Below are 18,920 nucleotides of genomic sequence, written 5' to 3'. Positions count from 1 at the left end.
GGAAGGGGAGATGGGTGGGGGGATGGGGTAACTGGGGACAGAGGAGGGCACTTGATGGGATGAGCACTGGGTGTTGTATGTTGGCAAATCAAACTTCAATTAAAAAAAAAAAAAAAGCCTAAGATCTTGAGTTTGCCTACCTGAGTGGAGTTCTGGCTCCTGCACATACGATTTAACTTCATTGTTTCATCTCCTTACTTACAAAGTAGAAGCAAAAATAAAACCCTTTTCTTAGGGTTATTGCAGAACCAAGTAAATTAATCCATGTAAAATTACATAGTTCCTGGCACACAGTAAGTGCCTAATCAGTATTAACCTTGTTTTCGTATTACTAGTCCTTTTTTAATTTTTTTTATTATTTATTTATGATAGTCATACAGAGAGAGAGACAGAGACATAGGCAGAGGGAGAAGCAGGCTCCATGCACCGGGAGCCTGACGTGGGATTCGATCCCGGGTTACTAGTCCTGATACTACTTCGCTCTTCTGTCCTTTGTGCACTAGATCCCATCTCCTTTTGTTTTTTTCCAAAGACCTGTTCCTTTCATTGCCTTATTTCTCCAGCATCAAAACCTTTTTCTCTGAGTCATTCCTACTGGCATGTAAATTTGCTATGATGTCCCCTATCTTTTAAAAAGTCAAATAACTTTGTTTGCCCATACAACTGTGTACACAAAGTTTCCACTTCCTCCCCTTCCATTCTTTCTTTTTTTTTTTTTTTAAGATTTTATTTATTCATGAGAGAGAGAGAGAGAGAGAGAGAGAGGCAGAGACACAGGCAGAGGGAGAAGCAGGCTCCACGCAGGGAGCCCGACGCAGGACTCAATCCCCGTCTCCAGGATCACATCCTGGCCTGAAGGCGGCGCTAAACCGCTGGGCCACCCGGGCTGCCCCCTTCCATTCTTTCTTGAACGCATTCCAAACCACTCCTGAAATGCCTCTTGTCCAAATCACCAGTGGCGTCCACATAGCTATATGCAAGTCCATTCTCAGACCTATCTTACTTGGCTTACGAGTAGTATTGGACACACTTGATCACTTCCTCTTTGAAACACGGTTAGCTTTCAGACCCCACATTCAACAAGCCTGCTCTGCTGGCCACCTTTTAAAATTCTCATCTTCTTGACCTCTTTAACACCGGAGAGCCCTAGAGGTCAATCATCAGATCTCTTTTCGTAATTTATTTCCTAGGTAATCTCATCCGTGACATTGCTTTATATACTCTCTCTCTCTCTCAAGATTTTCTTTTTTTTTTTTTCTCTCAAGATTTTCAAGTGTATGCCTCCAGTCGTAGTGTTCACCAAAACGTATATATAACATACACTGGTGGTATTTGAAATGAAACATGAGTAAAACATACATGTCTTTGTGCATTAGGGAAAAAATGTAACTTCTCCCCTAACTCCAGGTTCCTTTTTTTTTTTTTTTTCTTTTTAAGATTTTATTTACTTATTTGAGAGAGAGAGCATGCTAGAGAGCATGAACTGGGGGAGAGGCAGAGGAAGAGAAAGAAGCAGACTCCCCATTGAGCAACGAGCCCATTGTGGGGCTCCATCCCAGGGCCCCTGGATCATGACCTGAGCCGAAGGCAGATGCTTAACTGAGCAACCCAGGCGCCCCGTAACTGCATATCCCTATTATCCTTACTAGACACCCATTTCAAACATAAAATGTCTGAAGGCAAATTTTGATTCCACCCTTCCCGACCCCAACTTCTGCCCCCAATAAGCTTTCCAAATTCTTGCTCATCCCAGCGAATGCAATCTCCGTTCTTCCAGTTGTGTAAGCCAAAATATGTTTTGAGTTTTTTATCTGACCTAGATCCAGTCCTTTACCAAATAGTGTTAACGCAACCTTTGAAATACATACAACCTGGGACGCCTGGGTGGCTCAATGGTTGAGCGCCTGCCTTCAGCTGACGGCGTGATCCTGGGGTCCCCGGATCGATTCCTGCATCAGGCTCCCTGCATGGAGCCTGCTTCTCTCTGCCTGTGTCTCTGCCTCTCTCCCTCTGTGTCACTCATGAATAAATAAAATCTTTTTTAAAAAATGAAATATACAGCCTTTTAAAATCCACTTCTTGACACCTCTTGCTCAAAATGTTTATTGGCTAGATTGTCACACCGTCCCACAATTCGCTGTGCTTCCATGATTGCCTTATACTTGATTCCTCCCCTACCAGCCAGAATTAAACATGGGTCATGTGATATTATATTTCTGCCCAAAACTCTCCAGTGACTTCCTATCTTTATATTCTTATAGCACTTGTAAGGCTCTATATGATCCGATCCCGGCTATGTGTCTGACATAGCCTTCTGTTTTTTTCTCTGCTTTGGTTACACTAACTTCTTATTTCTTCCTCACACCGTGCACGTTCCTGCCTCAGGTATTTGCACGCTGAGATCACGACTGCCCGGAGCGCCTTCCTTCACGCATCTGCCTACACCTCACTCTCTCACTTTGTCAGGACTTCGCAAACATGTAGCCTTATCGGGCAGGTCTTTCTTGATTACCTTGTATAAAACAAAACTCCTATCCCATCTCTCTCTTACCCTGCTCTTTCTTCCTAGCATTTGGTACTTGGTTTTTGTCAATCGTTGCCAACTCCCACTGCCTAGAAGAGTATCTAGCCCATTGGATAAATCAGAATAAATCAGGCAAATCACAGTAAATACTGCCCCTTGACATTTGTTTACTGAATTCTAGGTTTTTTTTGATTTCTAGAATGTTTTTCCTGGATCTCTGTAAATGTCCCGTAGATTCCCGCTGAGGGTCTTAATAGGTTGTTTCTTTACCAATTCAATATGAAGCAGCCCTGTTGGGAGAGCTCTCCAGTCTTATAAGCTTCTGGCCATAATTTTTTTTTTTTTTTTAAGATTTTATTTTTAAGGGGCCGGAACTCACAACTCCAAGATCAAAAGTTGCATGCTCTACTGAGTTGGCCTCCAGGCACCCTGGCCGTAATTTATTATTGCAGACTGATCCCATCTTCCCTAGTAGGTTCCACTTTTGCCTGTATGCCTTCATCACTAGCTTCACTGAAACCAATGAGTGTGCATCCATTTTGTAGAAATGGTTATTATTTCATCTGGAACTTGCAGAAATTTACAAAAATTGCAGTGAGAATGAAGGCAACAAGAAAACATCTTTCAAACTGAAGCACCTAGCCATCTGCCATTGTAGGGGGAAATACCCAAATGCCTGTCAGCATCTGGCACGTGAGGCTCCTACCTGCTGCCCTCATTTTCTTGGCAGGTACAGGACCTGTTCCCAGTGTCCAGCAACCTTGTTTTGCCTTCTCTCTCGTTTCCTTTCAGTGCACCACAAGAGGGCAGCCTTTCATCATACTCTACTGGAATTATACCGACAGCGAGCTGCACTTCTATAATCTAAACTGGAAATCGGAACGGTATACCAAAATTGTTCAAAGTTAACGAAACTCTAGGATTACAATTTCATCCCCAAAATGGTGGGACCAAACCACATCCAAAAGGAAAGTCATCAGTTTAGCAGTGGAGAAGAAAACCTTCCAGGGTGTTCTAAGCTCAAAAATTAAGTACTATTTGTAGGAGGCTTTTGTTAAGTAACTATTTCTTGTTCGGTCATTGTAGCAGATGTACTGTATGGATGTGTTGGTTTATTTCTGCAGACATTAAATTAGAAGACTGAGACAAAGAAGAGACCTTTATTATCTTTTCACTTGAAAGTGTCTCTAGGTACTGTATACAAACTACAAAAGTTGAAGCAAGAGGAACTCTCACATTAGGCATACTAGTCACTGCGCAGTAATTAAAGCCAGTATCTGTGGTAAACAAGCATAGATTAGTAACTAGTAAACCAGTCCCTTGGGTCAGCACCCAGTCATTTTTTTCTCTCTGACCAATTCCCTTCTGCCATAAGCCACAGAGAGGTAACTAAAAGAAAAGTATGTCATTAAAGGGCTGGATGCTGTCTCGCAGATTGAGCCCTAAAAATTCATACTTAAAAAGAAGAATTAAATTGTATAGAGGACCTTAAAGAATATTGTCTGGCATCTTTTCTCCATCTTTCCCTGCTGTATATCCTAAGTGGCCTCTTGAGCTTAATCAGATTTTGCCATGATCGCAATCATAAGAATCAGTTATATTTACTACAACTATCCAAAAATATAGGAACACAGTCTATTCTGTCTCCTAGTCATTCCTGTGGAAAAAGAAAAACACACAAATCTCAAAGACTAAAGCAAGTCAAAGAAGTCCAAAAAAAGAAACCTCGATTTGGCTACATTTTAGAAGGAAATAAAGCCCTGTGAGTTTCATTTTCTGGCTTTGATCTGGTTGTCAGTTGGGATGGACTTGCCCAAATGATGGCCCACAGAAAGGCCAAATTTCTCGTTTTTCTGCTTATCTTGCACTTCCTTTTTCATTAAGAATCCTGCCTGAAAGTTTAAGTCAAAGAGGCTACTTGGAGCAAAATACAGTGGAGTCTCATTCCAGATATTCTCCAGGCGTTTCTTCCATCCTTCCAAGATCTGAATTCGGACATCCATAGGAGTGTGCCCAATGCTATAGGTCAGTTGAGGTTCCAGGACTTGGAAGCCACAGAAATGCAGAGTGCCACTCTGGGGATACACCAAAGCACAAAGATGAGTCACACAACAAACCCTACACAGCCTGAACCATATACAAACAGCGAAAGACAATCTAGGTTTTCCAGTAAGAGGATCCAATGTGGGCGCCTGAGGCCCCCTGGAGAAGCAATTCATATCTGTTTTCTTTCTCTCACCTCCTCTCTATTCCTAGCTGTTACCTATTTTATTTAGCCTAGTCAGCTGAACTCTTCTTTAAATGAATAAAACCTTGAAACCCTGCCAGCCTGGGATCCTCTGCCAAAAATGCCGGAAGTTCTATTACATAAGGGAGTTTCAGCTTCTTGGCAGCCGACTCGTGCCAAGGCATGCCAAGTTGCCTTTCTCTGCCTCTCTGCGTAGCTAGAGGAGTCTCAATAAAGGATTCCTATAACTTCTCCAGTACCAACTGCCCGCTATTATAGGGGGCCACCATATTTGTTCTCTCCAGTCCTCTTCTCTAGAGGGGATTATTTTGATAGTCCAGTGACCCACCCCCAAAAAGCCTACCTCTGACTTCACTCTTGTTAGCTGGACTAAAGTATTTCTTACAATTTTCTAATAGTTTGTGGGGCCGTAGCAACAACTTGCCGAAGGCCAGGAAGATCAGAGAGGGGTCGGTCCTCGGGGGAGAATCATTACTTGGCTCTCCAAGTCGGGGGGTTATCTGCACTAGTCCTCGGTTAGGAGGCAGTAGTGTTTGGACGTGCCATACTCGCGTTATTCTTTTAGTACAGGGGCCTGGGAAGACCAGGAAGGCAGGGGAGGGAGCGCCCTGGAGTTCTGAGTTACTACGTTGCTTTCATCCTCACCTCGACACCTCGGGTCTGTTTTCAGCTGCTCTCTTGAGGCTCTGGACCCCACAGAAAGCTCAATTGATTAATCCCCCAGAAGGTTCATTGAAAACGAGTAACCTGAATTGGCCAGAGAATGATGTTCATGTCTCCGTGGATACCCTGCAGAGAGTACATGGAGCCGCTACCGCCCGTGGTGATGGAGAGCACCGTCTTCTTATTCTGTAAAAGCAAAGTCGTCACCCTCCACATCTCCATGGCGACAGGAAGTTAATGACACAACCCCAGGGGAAAGAACACACAAGTCCACCCACCTGCTATTCACGTCACTTCTCACATTGGCTCCTCTGAGCCAGCCACCTGGGTGGACTCCAGAAGTCACACTCCAGGGCAAGCCCAGGAGTCTCGATTTGCTCCGGGCGGGGCGGGGGGGGGGGGGTTGTTAGCAAATCAGGAAACTACAAGATCAGTGTGGACGCCTGGTGCCTGAGTGGAACTCTGTCCCCTCGCGGTGCTACCCACAACCCAGGCATGGAATCCGGGAGGCCTCAGAATGTGTCTTGTGTAGTAGTTGGGTGTCTAGAAAACTGAGATAGACTCTGTTTAACTCTTATTATGGAAAATGTCCAACATACATAGAGAAGAAAGCATAAGGACACTTCCGCCACTCAGCTCCAAGTCTCCATACCTGGCCCTCCTCGTCTTAGCTAATACCCTTGCCCCTCATGTTCCTGGGGTATTTTAAAGCAAGTCCTAAAGTCACGTCTAAATATCCATAAAGATTTTATAATCCATCTCTCCCAGGAGCCTGACCTTAGTATCTAGTGGTGTCCCAGACCCTGCCTGAGGGAGAATCGCGCTGCTGGAGCAGAAGCATCCACGTACCCGGAAAGGTCCCTTGTCATACATGGCCGCGTACGTGTAAGCAAACTCTCCGATGAGCACTCGCTCGAACCAGCCTTTCAGGATGGCAGGGACTCCAAACCACTGCAGTGGGAACTGTGGGGCGAAGGACACAGGTCAGATCAGGAAGCGCCAGCGCAGGGCAGCCCCTGTGGCCCAGCGGGTTAGCACTGCCTTCCGCCCAGGGCGTGATCCTGGAGTCCTGGGATCGGGCCCCACGTCGGGCTCCCTGCATAGGGCCTGCTTCTCCCTCTGCCTGGGTCTCTGCCTCTCTCTATCTGTTGTGAATAAATAAATAAAATCTTAAAAAAAAAAAAGGAACCACCAGCGCAGAGGCGGCACAGCTGTGCAGCTGCTGCCTGTGATGTCAGGAAGGGCAGACCCTTCTTGGGGCCCTTCTCATTTCTTCTGGAGAAGCGAGGACATTAAAGAAAATTATTGTCCTTGGTCTGTCGGCCTGACACTCCTATTTCTGCCTAAAGAACCAAATACGGGCAGGTCTGCAGAAAGCCACATGCGCTTAAGATTTGTTTCCATGAGGGGCGTCTGGGTGGTTCAGTCAGTTTAGCATCCAACTTGACTTCAGCTCAGGTCATGATCTGGGGGTAGAGAGATCGAGCCCCGCAGCAGGCTCCACCCTCAGCAGGGCTCCGCTTGAGATTCTCTCTCTCTCAAAGAAAGAAACAAATCTTAAGAAATTATAAAAGATTTGTTTCTCTGAAATAACATTTATGAGCAAAGTCTAAACAGCAGGGATCGCAAAGTTTGCTTCAATGTGTGATGCCTAAATGCACATTTTCCCAAGAGCTCATTTTAGTAGGAGCCGTAGCAGCACTATGGAACCTGCACCTTGTGCTCGCAGGTGTAAAATCCTGTCACTGAGCACAAACAGCCTGAGTGTGCTCCCACCCAGGGGGCCAAGTGGCCGCGGGCTGAGGGCTATCAGGGAACTCCCCTGAGAAAGGCTTGTTGGGTCTCTTGTCCCGATAAAAGAACAAGGACCCCAGAGGGCGGCCCGCTGGGCAGCTGCAGCACAGGGGGGGCTGCACACCCGAGGGCCCCGGCGGCGCCAACCCCGGGGAGGCCTGTGGCCGCCGCGCCCCGAGGGCAGCAGAACCCGCCGCGCTCCCCGGGCCCAACGGCGGCGGCCTGGCCCCCCGAGCGCCGGCCTGGGAGCGCACCCGGCTCCCACCTGGAAGATCACCAGGTCCGCGGCTTCCAGCTTCTTCTGCTCGGCCACGATGTCGGGGCTCAGGCGGCCCTCCTTATAGGCTAGAGCGGCCTCCGCGGGGTACTGAAAGTTCCCGGGGTCCTTGGGCGTCCCTGCGGGGGGGGGGGCAGGTGATGGGGGGCGCGTCCTTGGGCGTCCCTGCGGGGGGGGGCAGGTGATGGGGGGCGCGTCCTTGGGCGTCCCTGCGGGGGGGGGCAGGTGATGGGGGGCGCGTCCTTGGGCGTCCCTGCGGGGGGGGGCAGGTGATGGGGGGCGCGTCCTTGGGCGTCCCTGCGGGGGGGGGGCAGGTGATGGGGGGGCGCGTCCTTGGGCGTCCCTGCGGGGGGGGGCAGGTGATTGGGGGCGCGTCCTTGGGCGTCCCTGCGGGTGGGGGGCAGGTGATGGGGGCCGCGTCCTTGGGCGTCCCTGCGGGGGGGGGGGGGCAGGTGATGGGGGGCGCGTCCTTGGGCGTCCCTGCGGGGGGGGGACAGGTGATGGGGGGCGCGTCCTTGGGCGTCCCTGCGGGGTGGGGGGGGCAGGTGATGGGGGGGCGCGTCCTTGGGCGTCCCTGCGGGGGGGGGGGGCAGGTGATGGGGGCCGCGTCCTTGGGCGTCCCTGCGGGGGGGGACAGGTGATGGGGGGCGCGTCCTTGGGCGTCCCTGCGGGGGGGGACAGGTGATGGGGGGCGCGTCCTTGGGCGTCCCTGCGGGGGGGGGGCAGGTGATGGGGGGCGCGTCCTTGGGCGTCCCTGCCGGGGAGGGGGGAGGGGACAGGTGATGGGGGGCGCGTCCTTGGGCGTCCCTGCGGGGGGGAGACAGGTGATGGGGGGCGTCCTTGGGCATCCCTGCGGGGGTGGGGGGACAGGTGATAGGGGGCCGCGGGGAGCCGGCCGGGCTCGCCTACCTGTCACATCCCGCCTGGAGATGACGGGGTTGAAGTTCATGGCGTACAGGTCCGACACGGTGACCTCCCACCCTGCGGCCTCCAGGGCCTCCACCGCAGCCTCCTTCATGGCGTGGTTGAAGGAGGCCTTCTCCGCGTGCGCCAGGACGATCAGCGCCTTCCTGGCTGTGGGCACACGAGGCAGGAGGGAGGCAGCGCCCACCTCAGGGTGTGCACTCCGGGTCTGGGGCTTGGGGGGCTCAGCCCGAAAAGCCCGCGACTCTTGCTCTGGAGGTCGTGACTTCTAGCTCCATGTTGGGCATGGGGATTAGTAAATAAATAACCAAACTTTAAAAAAAGGGGGAAGAGTTGACTTTGTTAGGCCTTGGGTGATACAGTCCACCCCCTGCGGCCAGAAACACAGTGACTCCGTAAAAGTACCAGCGAGGGGTGCCGGGGTGGCTCAGAGGTGGGGAGGCTGCCTGCAGCCCAGGGCGTGATCCTGGGGTCCTGGGTTCGAGTACCGCATCAGGCTCCTGCATGGAGCCTGCTTCTGCCTCTGCCTTTCTCTGTGTCTCTCATGAATAAGTAAATAAAAATTAAAAAATAAAAAAAAAAAAAACAACGAATAAAGGAGGCATTTTTACTCAGTGGCTAATTTTGTTGGCATACTTAAGTGGCCATCTGCATGAAAATAGAATTATCCCCTAGAAAACTGACGTGTTAGGAGTTAGGATAGTGGTTCCCCTTGTGGAGGGGTAGCAACTGGAAAGGCACAGAAGGGGCTCTTGGGGTGCTGCCCATGCTCTGTTTCTTGATCTGGGTGCTGACCACACAAGTCTATGAAAAGTCACTTCGAATTTGTGCACTTTTCAGAATGTCTATTGTGTTCAATATGTATTTTGTTGTGGGTTTTTTTTTTTTTCCACTATCCCACAAACAGACCACATAGAGTAAAAAATTCCTGGCAGAGAGTAAAGATCTAAAGGGAGAATTTATATAACCTAAAGATAGTACTTTTTAAGAAAGACTGGAGATTCAGAAACCATGAAGGAAAAGCTTGCCAGATAAAGACAAATAAAAATTAAAAATTTGTGTGTTCCAGAAAGCACCATAAACAAAGTCAAAAGACAATCAGCAAGGGAAAGACATCTGTAACTCTTAGCACAAATCCCAAGGAATCCTACAAACAGGACAAATCCCAAGGAATGCCTACAAACAGGACAAGACAATGCAGTCGTAACAATGCAAGGTCATGGGCACACTATTCACAGAGGAAGAAATGCAGATCAAAAACAAAAACAAAAAACAGAAGGAGTGCCCTGCCTGGCCTGTCACGAAAAACAAATTAAAATGAGCTATCAGTATTTACCCATTGGATTGGCGAAACAGGAGCGACCGGCTGGCTCAGTCAGGGGAGCGTGCAACTCTTGATCTCGGAGCTGGGAGTTCGGGCCCCACGTTGGATGTAGAGATTACTTAAAAATAAAATCTTTAAAAAAAAAAAAAAAGATTAGCAAAACAATTCAAACAAGCAACTGAGGGCTATTGACATTTCAGGAAAACTGGCACCTTGTCAGTGGGACTATGAATTGCCAAGTAATCAGGCCAAATTTCTTAAAATTTTAAAGACACATGAATATTTGGCGCACCTGGGGGGCTGACTCTTGATCTGGCGCAAGGCATGAGCTCAGGGTCGCAAGACTGAGCCCTGCACTGGGCATGGAGCCTGCTTAGGATTCTCTCTCTTTCTCCCTCCCACCCCCAACCTTGTTCCTGCTCTCTCTCGTGCGCGCGCTCTCTCTCTCTCTCTCTCTCAAAAACAAAACAAAACAAAAAACAATAAGTCTTTGATGTCGCTCTCTGACTTTGGGGGTATCCGTTCTACAGACTAAAAGCATCGGGACACAAGGAGGTTTACTGTATTCTTCTCATTGGCGAGCGCTGCACGCAACCTGCCCGGGCATTGATGGGGACTCCGGTACACGTACTAGAGACCTGTATGCTCTTGCCCGGCTGACGCTATAGTCGCCAGCGACAGCCAGGACAGACGGGGTGGTTAGCTGATAAAATGAAGTAAAGTGAACCCATTCTTATGAAAGATGAGGAGGGGCATCTGGCTGGCTCGGTTGGAGCCCGCAAGTCTAGACCTTGGAGTTGTGAGTTAGAGCCTTACGTTGGGTATAGCCGTTACTTAAAGAAAAAAAAAAAAAAGACAAAGAAACTACACATACATGTGCGTAGATTTGCGGCATCCAGGTATGAGGGAAGAAGAGATGCGCAAGGATCACGTGAAACTATTAATAGTTTTCTTAGCTGAGTACGAGTCGGCAAGGAGGTAGAGACAGAAGGGAAAGATTTACTTTTTTTTCTTGGACCTTTTTGCCTTGGGCCTGTGTTCATTAAGTTGCCAGAACACGCGGGCTGCACGCTCACGAGAACAGTGTGCATTTTTTTTAAGTGTTGTTTGTTTTTAAGTAATCTCACCCAACGTGGGACTCAGACTCCCAACCCTGACACCAAGAGCCCCACACTCTTCCGACTGAGCCAGCCAGGTGCCCTTTATTCTTCTTTATTTCACCTGAAGTATATTTGACAATGTTACGTTAGTTTCAGGTGACTGACACAGGAGTCCTCGCCCGTGTATTAGGCTATGCTCACCCCACGGGTACCTACCACCTGTCACACCCCACGACACTATGGCAATACCGGCGACTACACCCCCGTGCGGACCTTTTACCCCGTGATTATTCATTCTGTAGCTGGAAGCCCGTATCTCCCACTCCCCCTCACCCATTTGGTGCCCCTCTGCCCATCCCACTGCCCTCTGGCACAGTTGCTTTGTTTTTTGTATTTAAGGGTCTGTGTCTTTTTGTTTGTTTGTTCATTGTTTGGGTTTTTAGATTCCATACAAGTGAAATCAGGTACTATTGGCCTTGCTCTACCCTAACAGCATCAATGAGAGCTTACTATGTGCTGGGCACTGCTCTGAGTGCTTGGCATTCTTCTGCAGTTATCATGGCAACGCTGAGATGTGTGTATATATATAATTTAGTATCCCCATATTATGGATGAGAACAGTGAGGCACAGAAAAGTTAAGCAAGTTCCCCAAGTTTACATAGCCAAGTGGTGAAACTCTAATACTTTATATAGACATGGGGCATCTGGCTGGCTCAGTCGGAGGAGCATGGGGCTCTCGAGCTCATAGTTGTGAGTTCAAGCCCCACACTGGGTGTACAGATTACAAAAACAAAACAAAGAAACAACTTAAATATATATATATAGAGAGAGAGAGAGACCTAGATAAATCCATGCAACCATGTGCGGGGCAGCAGGGGAGGTACCAGAGGACGGAATAGATCACCACCCCTGCTCCTAGCAACTGGCATCACAATCTCATTTCTTTCTTTCTTTTCTGTCTTCTTTTTCTTTCTTTTCTTTTCTTTTCTTTTCTTTTCTTTTCTTTTCTTTTCTTTTCTTTTCTTTTCTTTTCTTTTCTTTTCTTTTCTTTTCTTCATTTCTTTCTTTCGATTTTATTTTTTGATTGATTCGAGAGACACAAAGAGGCAGCCACACAGGCCAAGGGAGAAACAGGCTCTGCGGGGAGCCGGACGCGGGACTAGATCCCGGGCCCCCAGGGTCACGCCCGGGGCTCAGCCGCTGGGTCCCCCAGGTGCCCCCCACTACCTCATTTCTTATTAACTCCTCACGGCTGTACCCCCAGTGGGGCCCCATGGGAGCAGCTGCTTCGGGCTGAAGGACCGGGCCGAGGGCCCCGCGGGCCCCGCCCAGCCTGCGCGGGCATCTCAGGCTGAGGGATTTAAGGACAGTGATTCATCTGCTTTGAATCAGGAAAAGGGAAAGAGGCTCCGGAGGCTTCCTCAACAAACTCCTACCCCCCCTTTTTTTACCCCCCCCCCTTTTTAATCAACTCCAGGACTTAACACTCTTGGGAGAAATGTGAGTATATGAAGTTCTGACAAGCATGTTCTCTGCGACTTACCTTTGCGTTAAGTATATCAATATTTACTGAACTCTGCTTTGTCAGGTTTTATTCTCTTGGCATCTTACCTACATATAAAGATTCTTTTTTACTTAATATTAACAAGCGTTTCCTAAGTGGTAAAATATAAAGTCACTTGACATAAAATGAGAAATCGGGATATTTATCCCTAGCTTTCAAGGAGCTCACCACCTACTAGCTTCGGGGGATGCCTACCACCTTCAAAAATAAGCAATATAAGGGGCACCTGGGCGGCCCAGGGCTTGAGTGTCTGCCCTTTGCTCAGGGCGTGGTCCTGGGGACCCGGGATCCAGTCCCACGTAGGGCTCCATACATGGGGCCTGCTTCTCCCTCTGCCTGTGTCTCTGCCTCTCTCTGTGTGTCTCATGAAAAAATAAAATCTTCAATTAAACTAAGCAATATAAGATGAGGCCCAAACAGGAAGGATGTATTTGCAAGAAATACAACCGGCAAAGTTCAGTATCTGGATACACACACACACACACACACACAGACATATATATAAAATATATATATATATATATATATATATATATTTTTTTTTTTTTTTTTTTTTTTTTGATTCATGAGACACAGGGAGGCAGACACAGCAGAGGGAGAAGCAGGCTCCATGCAGGGAGCCCGACGTGGGACTCGATCCCAGGTCTCCAGGATCACGCCCTGGGCGGAAGGTGGCGCTAAACCGCTGAGCCACCCGTGCTGCCCTAGATAAATAATCTATTAAAAAAAAAAAAAAAGATAAATAAATGAAATCACCTATAGGTATTGTAAACCTACAACTTACACGGAAGTATTTTAAATTCCAAGGCCAAACAAGGTGGCCAGATTGGGCCTCTAACCACAGGGCCTGACCTGTTCTGGAGGGAATTTTTTGCTTCTGAGGTCAAGTCCGTCTCAAACGCCCACCCAAGGTTGTGGAGATGGGGTGGAAACAGGAGCTCCCCTTCCCTCCCGTGTGTGGGGAGGGCTCACCCCGGGATGCAGTTTGAGTCATGGAGGAAAATTGACACCTAAGCCCCTGGGGACCCCTGCAGACAAATGAGGGCTGTGGGAGCCCTCTGCTCCCAGGGGACCCTACTCCGGGGGCCACCTCTGCTCCGGGGCCGCCTCTGCTCCGGGCGCCTCTGTTCTGGGGGCACCCTGCTCCGGGGCCACCTCTGCTCCGGGGGCTCCCCTGCTGCGGGGCACCCTGCTCCGGGGGCACCCTGCTGCAGAGGCACCCTGCTCCGGGGGCTCCCTGCTGCAGAGGCACCCTGCTGCAGAGGCACCCTGCTCCGGGGGCTCCCCTGCTCCGGGGCACCGTGCTGCAGAGGTACCCTGCTCCGGGGCACCCCTGCTGCGGAGCCGCCTCTGCTTCGGGGCACCCTACTCCGGGGGCTCCCCTGCTCCGGGGGCTCCCCTGCTGCGGGGCACCCTGCTGCAGAGGCACCCTGCTGCAGAGTCACCCTGCTCCGGGGCACCCTGCTCCGGGGGCTCCCCTGCTCCGGGGCACCCCTGCTGCGGAGCCGCCTCTGCTTCGGGGCACCCTACTCCGGGGGCTCCCCTGCTCCGGGGGCTCCCCTGCTGCGGGGCACCCCTGCTGCGGAGCCGCCTCTGCTTCGGGGCACCCTGCTCCGGGGGCTCCCCTGCTCCGGGGGCTCCCCTGCTGCAGAGGCACCCTGCTGCAGAGGCACCCTGCTGCAGAGGCACCCTGCTCCGGGGCACCCTGCTCCGGGGGCTCCCCTGCTCCGGGGGCTCCCCTGCTCCGGGGCACCGTGCTGCAGAGGTACCCTGCTCCGGGGCACCCCTGCTGCGGAGCCGCCTCTGCTTCGGGGCACCCTACTCCGGGGGCTCCCCTGCTCCGGGGGCTCCCCTGCTGCGGGGCACCCTGCTGCAGAGGCACCCTGCTGCAGAGTCACCCTGCTCCGGGGCACCCTGCTCCGGGGGCTCCCCTGCTCCGGGGCACCCCTGCTGCGGAGCCGCCTCTGCTTCGGGGCACCCTACTCCGGGGGCTCCCCTGCTCCGGGGGCTCCCCTGCTGCGGGGCACCCCTGCTGCGGAGCCGCCTCTGCTTCGGGGCACCCTGCTCCGGGGGCTCCCCTGCTCCGGGGGCTCCCCTGCTCCGGGGGCTCCCCTGCTGCAGAGGCACCCTGCTGCAGAGGCACCCTGCTGCAGAGGCACCCTGCTCCGGGGCACCCTGCTCCGGGGGCTCCCCTGCTCCGGGGGCTCCCCTGCTCCGGGGCACCGTGCTGCAGAGGTACCCTGCTCCGGGGCACCCCTGCTGCGGAGCCGCCTCTGCTTCGGGGCACCCTACTCCGGGGGCTCCCCTGCTCCGGGGGCTCCCCTGCTGCGGGGCACCCTGCTGCAGAGGCACCCTGCTGCAGAGGCACCCTGCTCCGGGGCACCCTGCTCCGGGGGCTCCCCTGCTCCGGGGCACCCCTGCTGCGGAGCCGCCTCTGCTTCGGGGCACCCTGCTCCGGGGGCGCCCTGCTGCAGAGGCACCCTGCTCCGGAGCACCCTGCTGCGGGGGCTCCCTGCTCCGGGGCACCCCTGCTGCGGAGCCGCCTCTGCTCCGGGGGTCCCCTGCTGCGGGGCACCTCTGCTCCGGGCTCCCCTGCTCCCGGCACCTGCTGCGGGGGCTCCCTGCTCCGGGGCACCCCTGCTGCGGAGCCGCCTCTGCTTCGGGGCACCCTGCTCCGGGGGCGCCCTGCTGCAGAGGCACCCTGCTCCGGAGCACCCTGCTGCGGGGGCTCCCTGCTCCGGGGCACCCCTGCTGCAGAGCCGCCTCTGCTCCGGGGGTCCCCTGCTGCGGGGCACCTCTGCTCCGGGGTCCCCTGCTCCCGGCACCTGCTGCGGGGGCGCCCCTGCCCGGGGCGGCGCGGCACTCACCCGCCAGGGCTCCGTGGCGCGCGGCCGCTGGGTGCTGGCTGTCGGGGCCGCGGGGGTGCGGCCGCGGCGTCGGGGCAGGCCGGGGCTCGGGGTGCCGCTCGCAGCCGCCGCCGCTTTATGGGCCCCGCGCGCCCGCCCCCCTGGAGCGGCCCTGCCGGGCGGAGCCGGCCCCGGAGCCGGGGGCGCAGGGCGGGGCGTGCGGGGCCGCGGTTCAGGAAGGGGGGGCCTGGGGGCTGGAGGGCCCGACGGGTGAGAAGGGTGCCCGGGGCCGCGGGCGGGGCGCGGTGGGGCGGCGGCCACCGGCGGTGCAGGGCGCCCGGGGCCCCCAGGGAGAGGTCGGGGAGCGGCGGGCGCGCCGGGTGTCTCCGCCGGGAAAGGCCTTCGCACGAGATGGGGGGGGGGGGGGGCAGCCTCGGACTCGCTGAGTCACGGTGACTCGGAGCCGCGGTCCTGGGCCTGAGGTCCCTGCAGCCTCGGGGTCGCCCTGGGCCCCGCGGGGTGCTCGTGCCCAGGCGCCGGCCTGCTGGGGGGGGGGGGGCGCCGGGGCTCTGAGCGGTGCTGCCCCGGGAGGCAGGGGCGCCCTCGGGAAGGCCGAGCACGAGACACCACCGAGGTCCGGTCTCCTCGGGTGAAACTTGCGGCTCCTTCGAGGGTGCTTTGCAAGTACGGCTTTTTTTTTTTTTTTTTTTTAATAAATTGAAAGTTTGTGGCAACCCTGCATTGAACACACCCACGGGCACCCAGGCTCCGGCAGCATCTGCTCATTTTGTGTCTGTCAGATTCTGGTGATTCTTGCAGTATTTCAAACCTTTTCATTGTAGTCGGTACAGTGATCAGTGATTATAACTCACTGAAAACTCAGATGATTAGGTTTTTTTCTAACATTGAAGTATCTTTACATTCAGGTAGGTGATTGTTGGACGTGATGCTGTTGCACACTTACAAGTGTGGGGTAAACGATTTTTATATGCATTGGGAAACCAAAAAATTCATATGACTTGCTGTATGGCAGTTGTTTGCAACTCAACCTGTAATATCTTTGCGGAGGAAGGAAAAAGAGAACTTCAAAGTGCAAACATCAGAAAAATTAGAGATAATAACTAAGAAAATTCAGAGGGAAAGGAGCTGGGAACTACACCCTTCTGGGTAGGGTTTCCAAAATTTACGGGGGCACTAAAAAAACTCAGTAATCAAAATAAATATTTTTAAGGCTGTTTTTTTTTTTTTTTAAGATTTTATTTTTTAAGTTATCTGCAAACCCTCTGTGGGGCTTGAAACCATGACCCCGAGATCAAGAGTCACCTGCACCAGTGGCTGAGCCAGCCAGGTGCCCCGAATGGTTTTTTTAAAATTGAGATATAATTGACACATAACACTGTGTAAGTTTACGGTGTCCGTTGGTTTGGTACATTTCTGTATCACAATATGATTGTTGCATTAGCCCACTTCTTTCCCAAGTCACACATTTGTCATTTCCTTTTTTTTTTTTTTTTTTTATCATTTCCTTTTTGTGTTGGGAGCAGCTAAGATTTAGTATCTTAGTGACTTATTAGCTTGTAATGTGATATTGTTGACTTCAGCCACCGTGTTGCCATTAGATCCAGAACCTGTTGATCTCCTGGTTATAAGTCTGTACCCTTAAGGAACAGCTCCCCAGCCCCCCCCCCCCCCAACCACCATTCTACTCTGGTGTTCACAAGGTCAATTTTTTCTTTTTTTTAAGATTCCACACGTAAGTGATACCATATAGGACTTGTCCTTCTGTCTCTCGGCCCCATTCTGTCTAGCATAATGCCTTTAGGATCCATCCATCTTGTCAAAACGGGCAGGATCTCCTTTCTCATGTCGGTTAACACCCTGTTGTGCATGTGTCTTCTTTATCCACCCCCTGTTGACAGACACGTTGCTTCCATAGCGCCCCCATTGTGAAGAAGGCGCCGCGAGCCTGGTGTGCAGAGGTCCCCTGGCGGTGCTGACTTCAGTGCCTTCAGATAGAAGTGGGGTTGCCGGGCCAGGTGGTGGTTCCATTTCTAATTTTTTGAGGAATCACTGTACTATTTGCTATAACAGCTGTAATAAGTTTTAATTACATAAATCAGTTAGAATCCTTTCTTTTTTCTTTAATAAAGATTTGATTTATTTATTCATGAGAGAGACAGAGAGAGGCAGAGACACAGGCAGAGGGAGAAGCGGGGTCCCCATGGGGAGCCTGATGCGAGACTCGATCCCAGGACGCCGGGATCATGACTGAGCCACCCAGGTGCCCCTAGAATCCTTTATTTCTAAGGAAAACCAAGAAGGAGGCAACCGTGGACTGTTGGTTACACTAGCATTCTGTGGACTGGGAGATTTATGAACACGTTTAAAAAGTATTTATTTATTTTATTTTTTGAGAGAAAGAGTGTGCGTGAGTGGGGGACGGGGAGGGAGGGACAGAGGGAGAGGGAGAGGAGCCCAATGTGAGGTTGGACCCTAGGACCCCGAGACCATGACCCCAGCTGGAGGCGGATGCCCAACCGACCGAGCCACCCAAGCACGAATACGCTTTACAATTTCTAGAGGTACAGTCTCCCTCACAGTAAAGTTTTCAGTGTGGCAGCACGAGGTTGCCTACTAACAGACCTACATATCTTCGGTTCATCTGTAAAAGGGAGCCAAAGTGTAGGAACTTACATTCAGTAACTAATGTTTCCGTATTTTACCTTATTTATTTATTAAAGGTGGGGGTGAGCAGAGGGACAGGGACAAACAGACTGTGCTGAGCGCGGAGCTGGACGCTGGGCCCGATCTGAGGCCCCTGAGTTCGGGACCTGAGCAGAAACCAAGAGTCCGATCCTTAACCCCCTGAGCCCCCAGGCGCCCCTCCAGAGTTTGTCTTATTTGGAAATGATCTAGATACTTAATGAATATCCATCATTTAGTTTCTCTCAGGGTTGGGGGTTTTGTAGGTTCTGCAGTGTCTGTTGTCACAAGGAAATGTCCTCAAGGTTGATGGGGGACCTAGAGTCAGTCTAATTCATTCCAAGACCAGCCTAACCTAAGCGCAGGCTTCCGATGGTCACCTGCCAGGTGCTCCAGGAGCCTCTCAGAGCTCAGCCTGTGCCCGTCACTGCTGTGGCCTTGGCTTCCCAGATGCCCGTCAATGACAGAGCTGCTCCTCCTGTACCTACCTCACTGGCACGTTAACAGGAGCCAACAGTGACCAACGAAATGGAACTTTCTGGTAGGGAGTATAATATGGAATAGAATTTAAAAAGTTAAATAGCTTATGATAAACAGTAGTCCCCCATTCTATGCTTCCGAACTTGAGTCCTCTTTCCCAAAGTGTTTTTATTTAGAGATTTTATGTATGTATGTTTGTATGTATGTATTCATGAGCCATCCAGAGAGGCAGAGACATAGGCAGAGGGAGAAGCAGGCTCCGCCTGATGCAGGACCGGATCCCAGGATCCTGGGACCATGACCCAAGCCAAAGGCAGATGCTCAACAACTGAACCACCCAGGCATCCCTCCCAAACTATTTTTGCTGATGCTTTGTGGTATGCCATATTTCTTATGTCCTGTTTTAGGGTTCTTTTAAGACTTTGTTGGCTTGATACAAAGAGGAGGCCTAGCACTTTGACATTGTCTGCCA

The 18,920-nt window shown here is 51.8% G+C and overlaps 2 protein-coding genes across 2 annotated transcripts; one reads left to right on the top strand and one right to left on the bottom strand.

Annotated features, from left to right (window-relative positions):
- Positions 1-3,669: 3,669 nt before the first annotated feature.
- NQO1 (NAD(P)H quinone dehydrogenase 1) lies at positions 3,670-15,630 on the bottom strand. The gene is made up of 7 exons (XM_041772932.1): positions 15,287-15,630; positions 9,767-9,886; positions 8,416-8,580; positions 7,495-7,625; positions 6,285-6,398; positions 5,520-5,621; positions 3,670-4,599 (listed from the first exon to the last, which is right to left on the bottom strand). Exons 2-7 carry the CDS (start codon positions 9,768-9,770, stop codon positions 4,294-4,296), a joined length of 822 nt encoding a protein of 273 aa, XP_041628866.1. The 5' UTR covers positions 9,771-9,886; positions 15,287-15,630; the 3' UTR covers positions 3,670-4,293.
- LOC121500971 (translation initiation factor IF-2-like) lies at positions 13,458-15,539 on the top strand. The gene has a single exon (XM_041773056.1). The coding sequence runs from the start codon at positions 13,458-13,460 to the stop codon at positions 15,537-15,539; it is 2,082 nt and encodes a 693-aa protein (XP_041628990.1).
- Positions 15,631-18,920: the final 3,290 nt, after the last annotated feature.

This window comes from Vulpes lagopus, chromosome 10, assembly GCF_018345385.1.
Source record: "Vulpes lagopus strain Blue_001 chromosome 10, ASM1834538v1, whole genome shotgun sequence".
NCBI lineage: Eukaryota > Metazoa > Chordata > Mammalia > Carnivora > Canidae > Vulpes > Vulpes lagopus.
The sequence above is the reverse complement of the archived record's forward strand: the minus strand, read 5'-3'. Positions and strand labels throughout refer to the sequence as shown.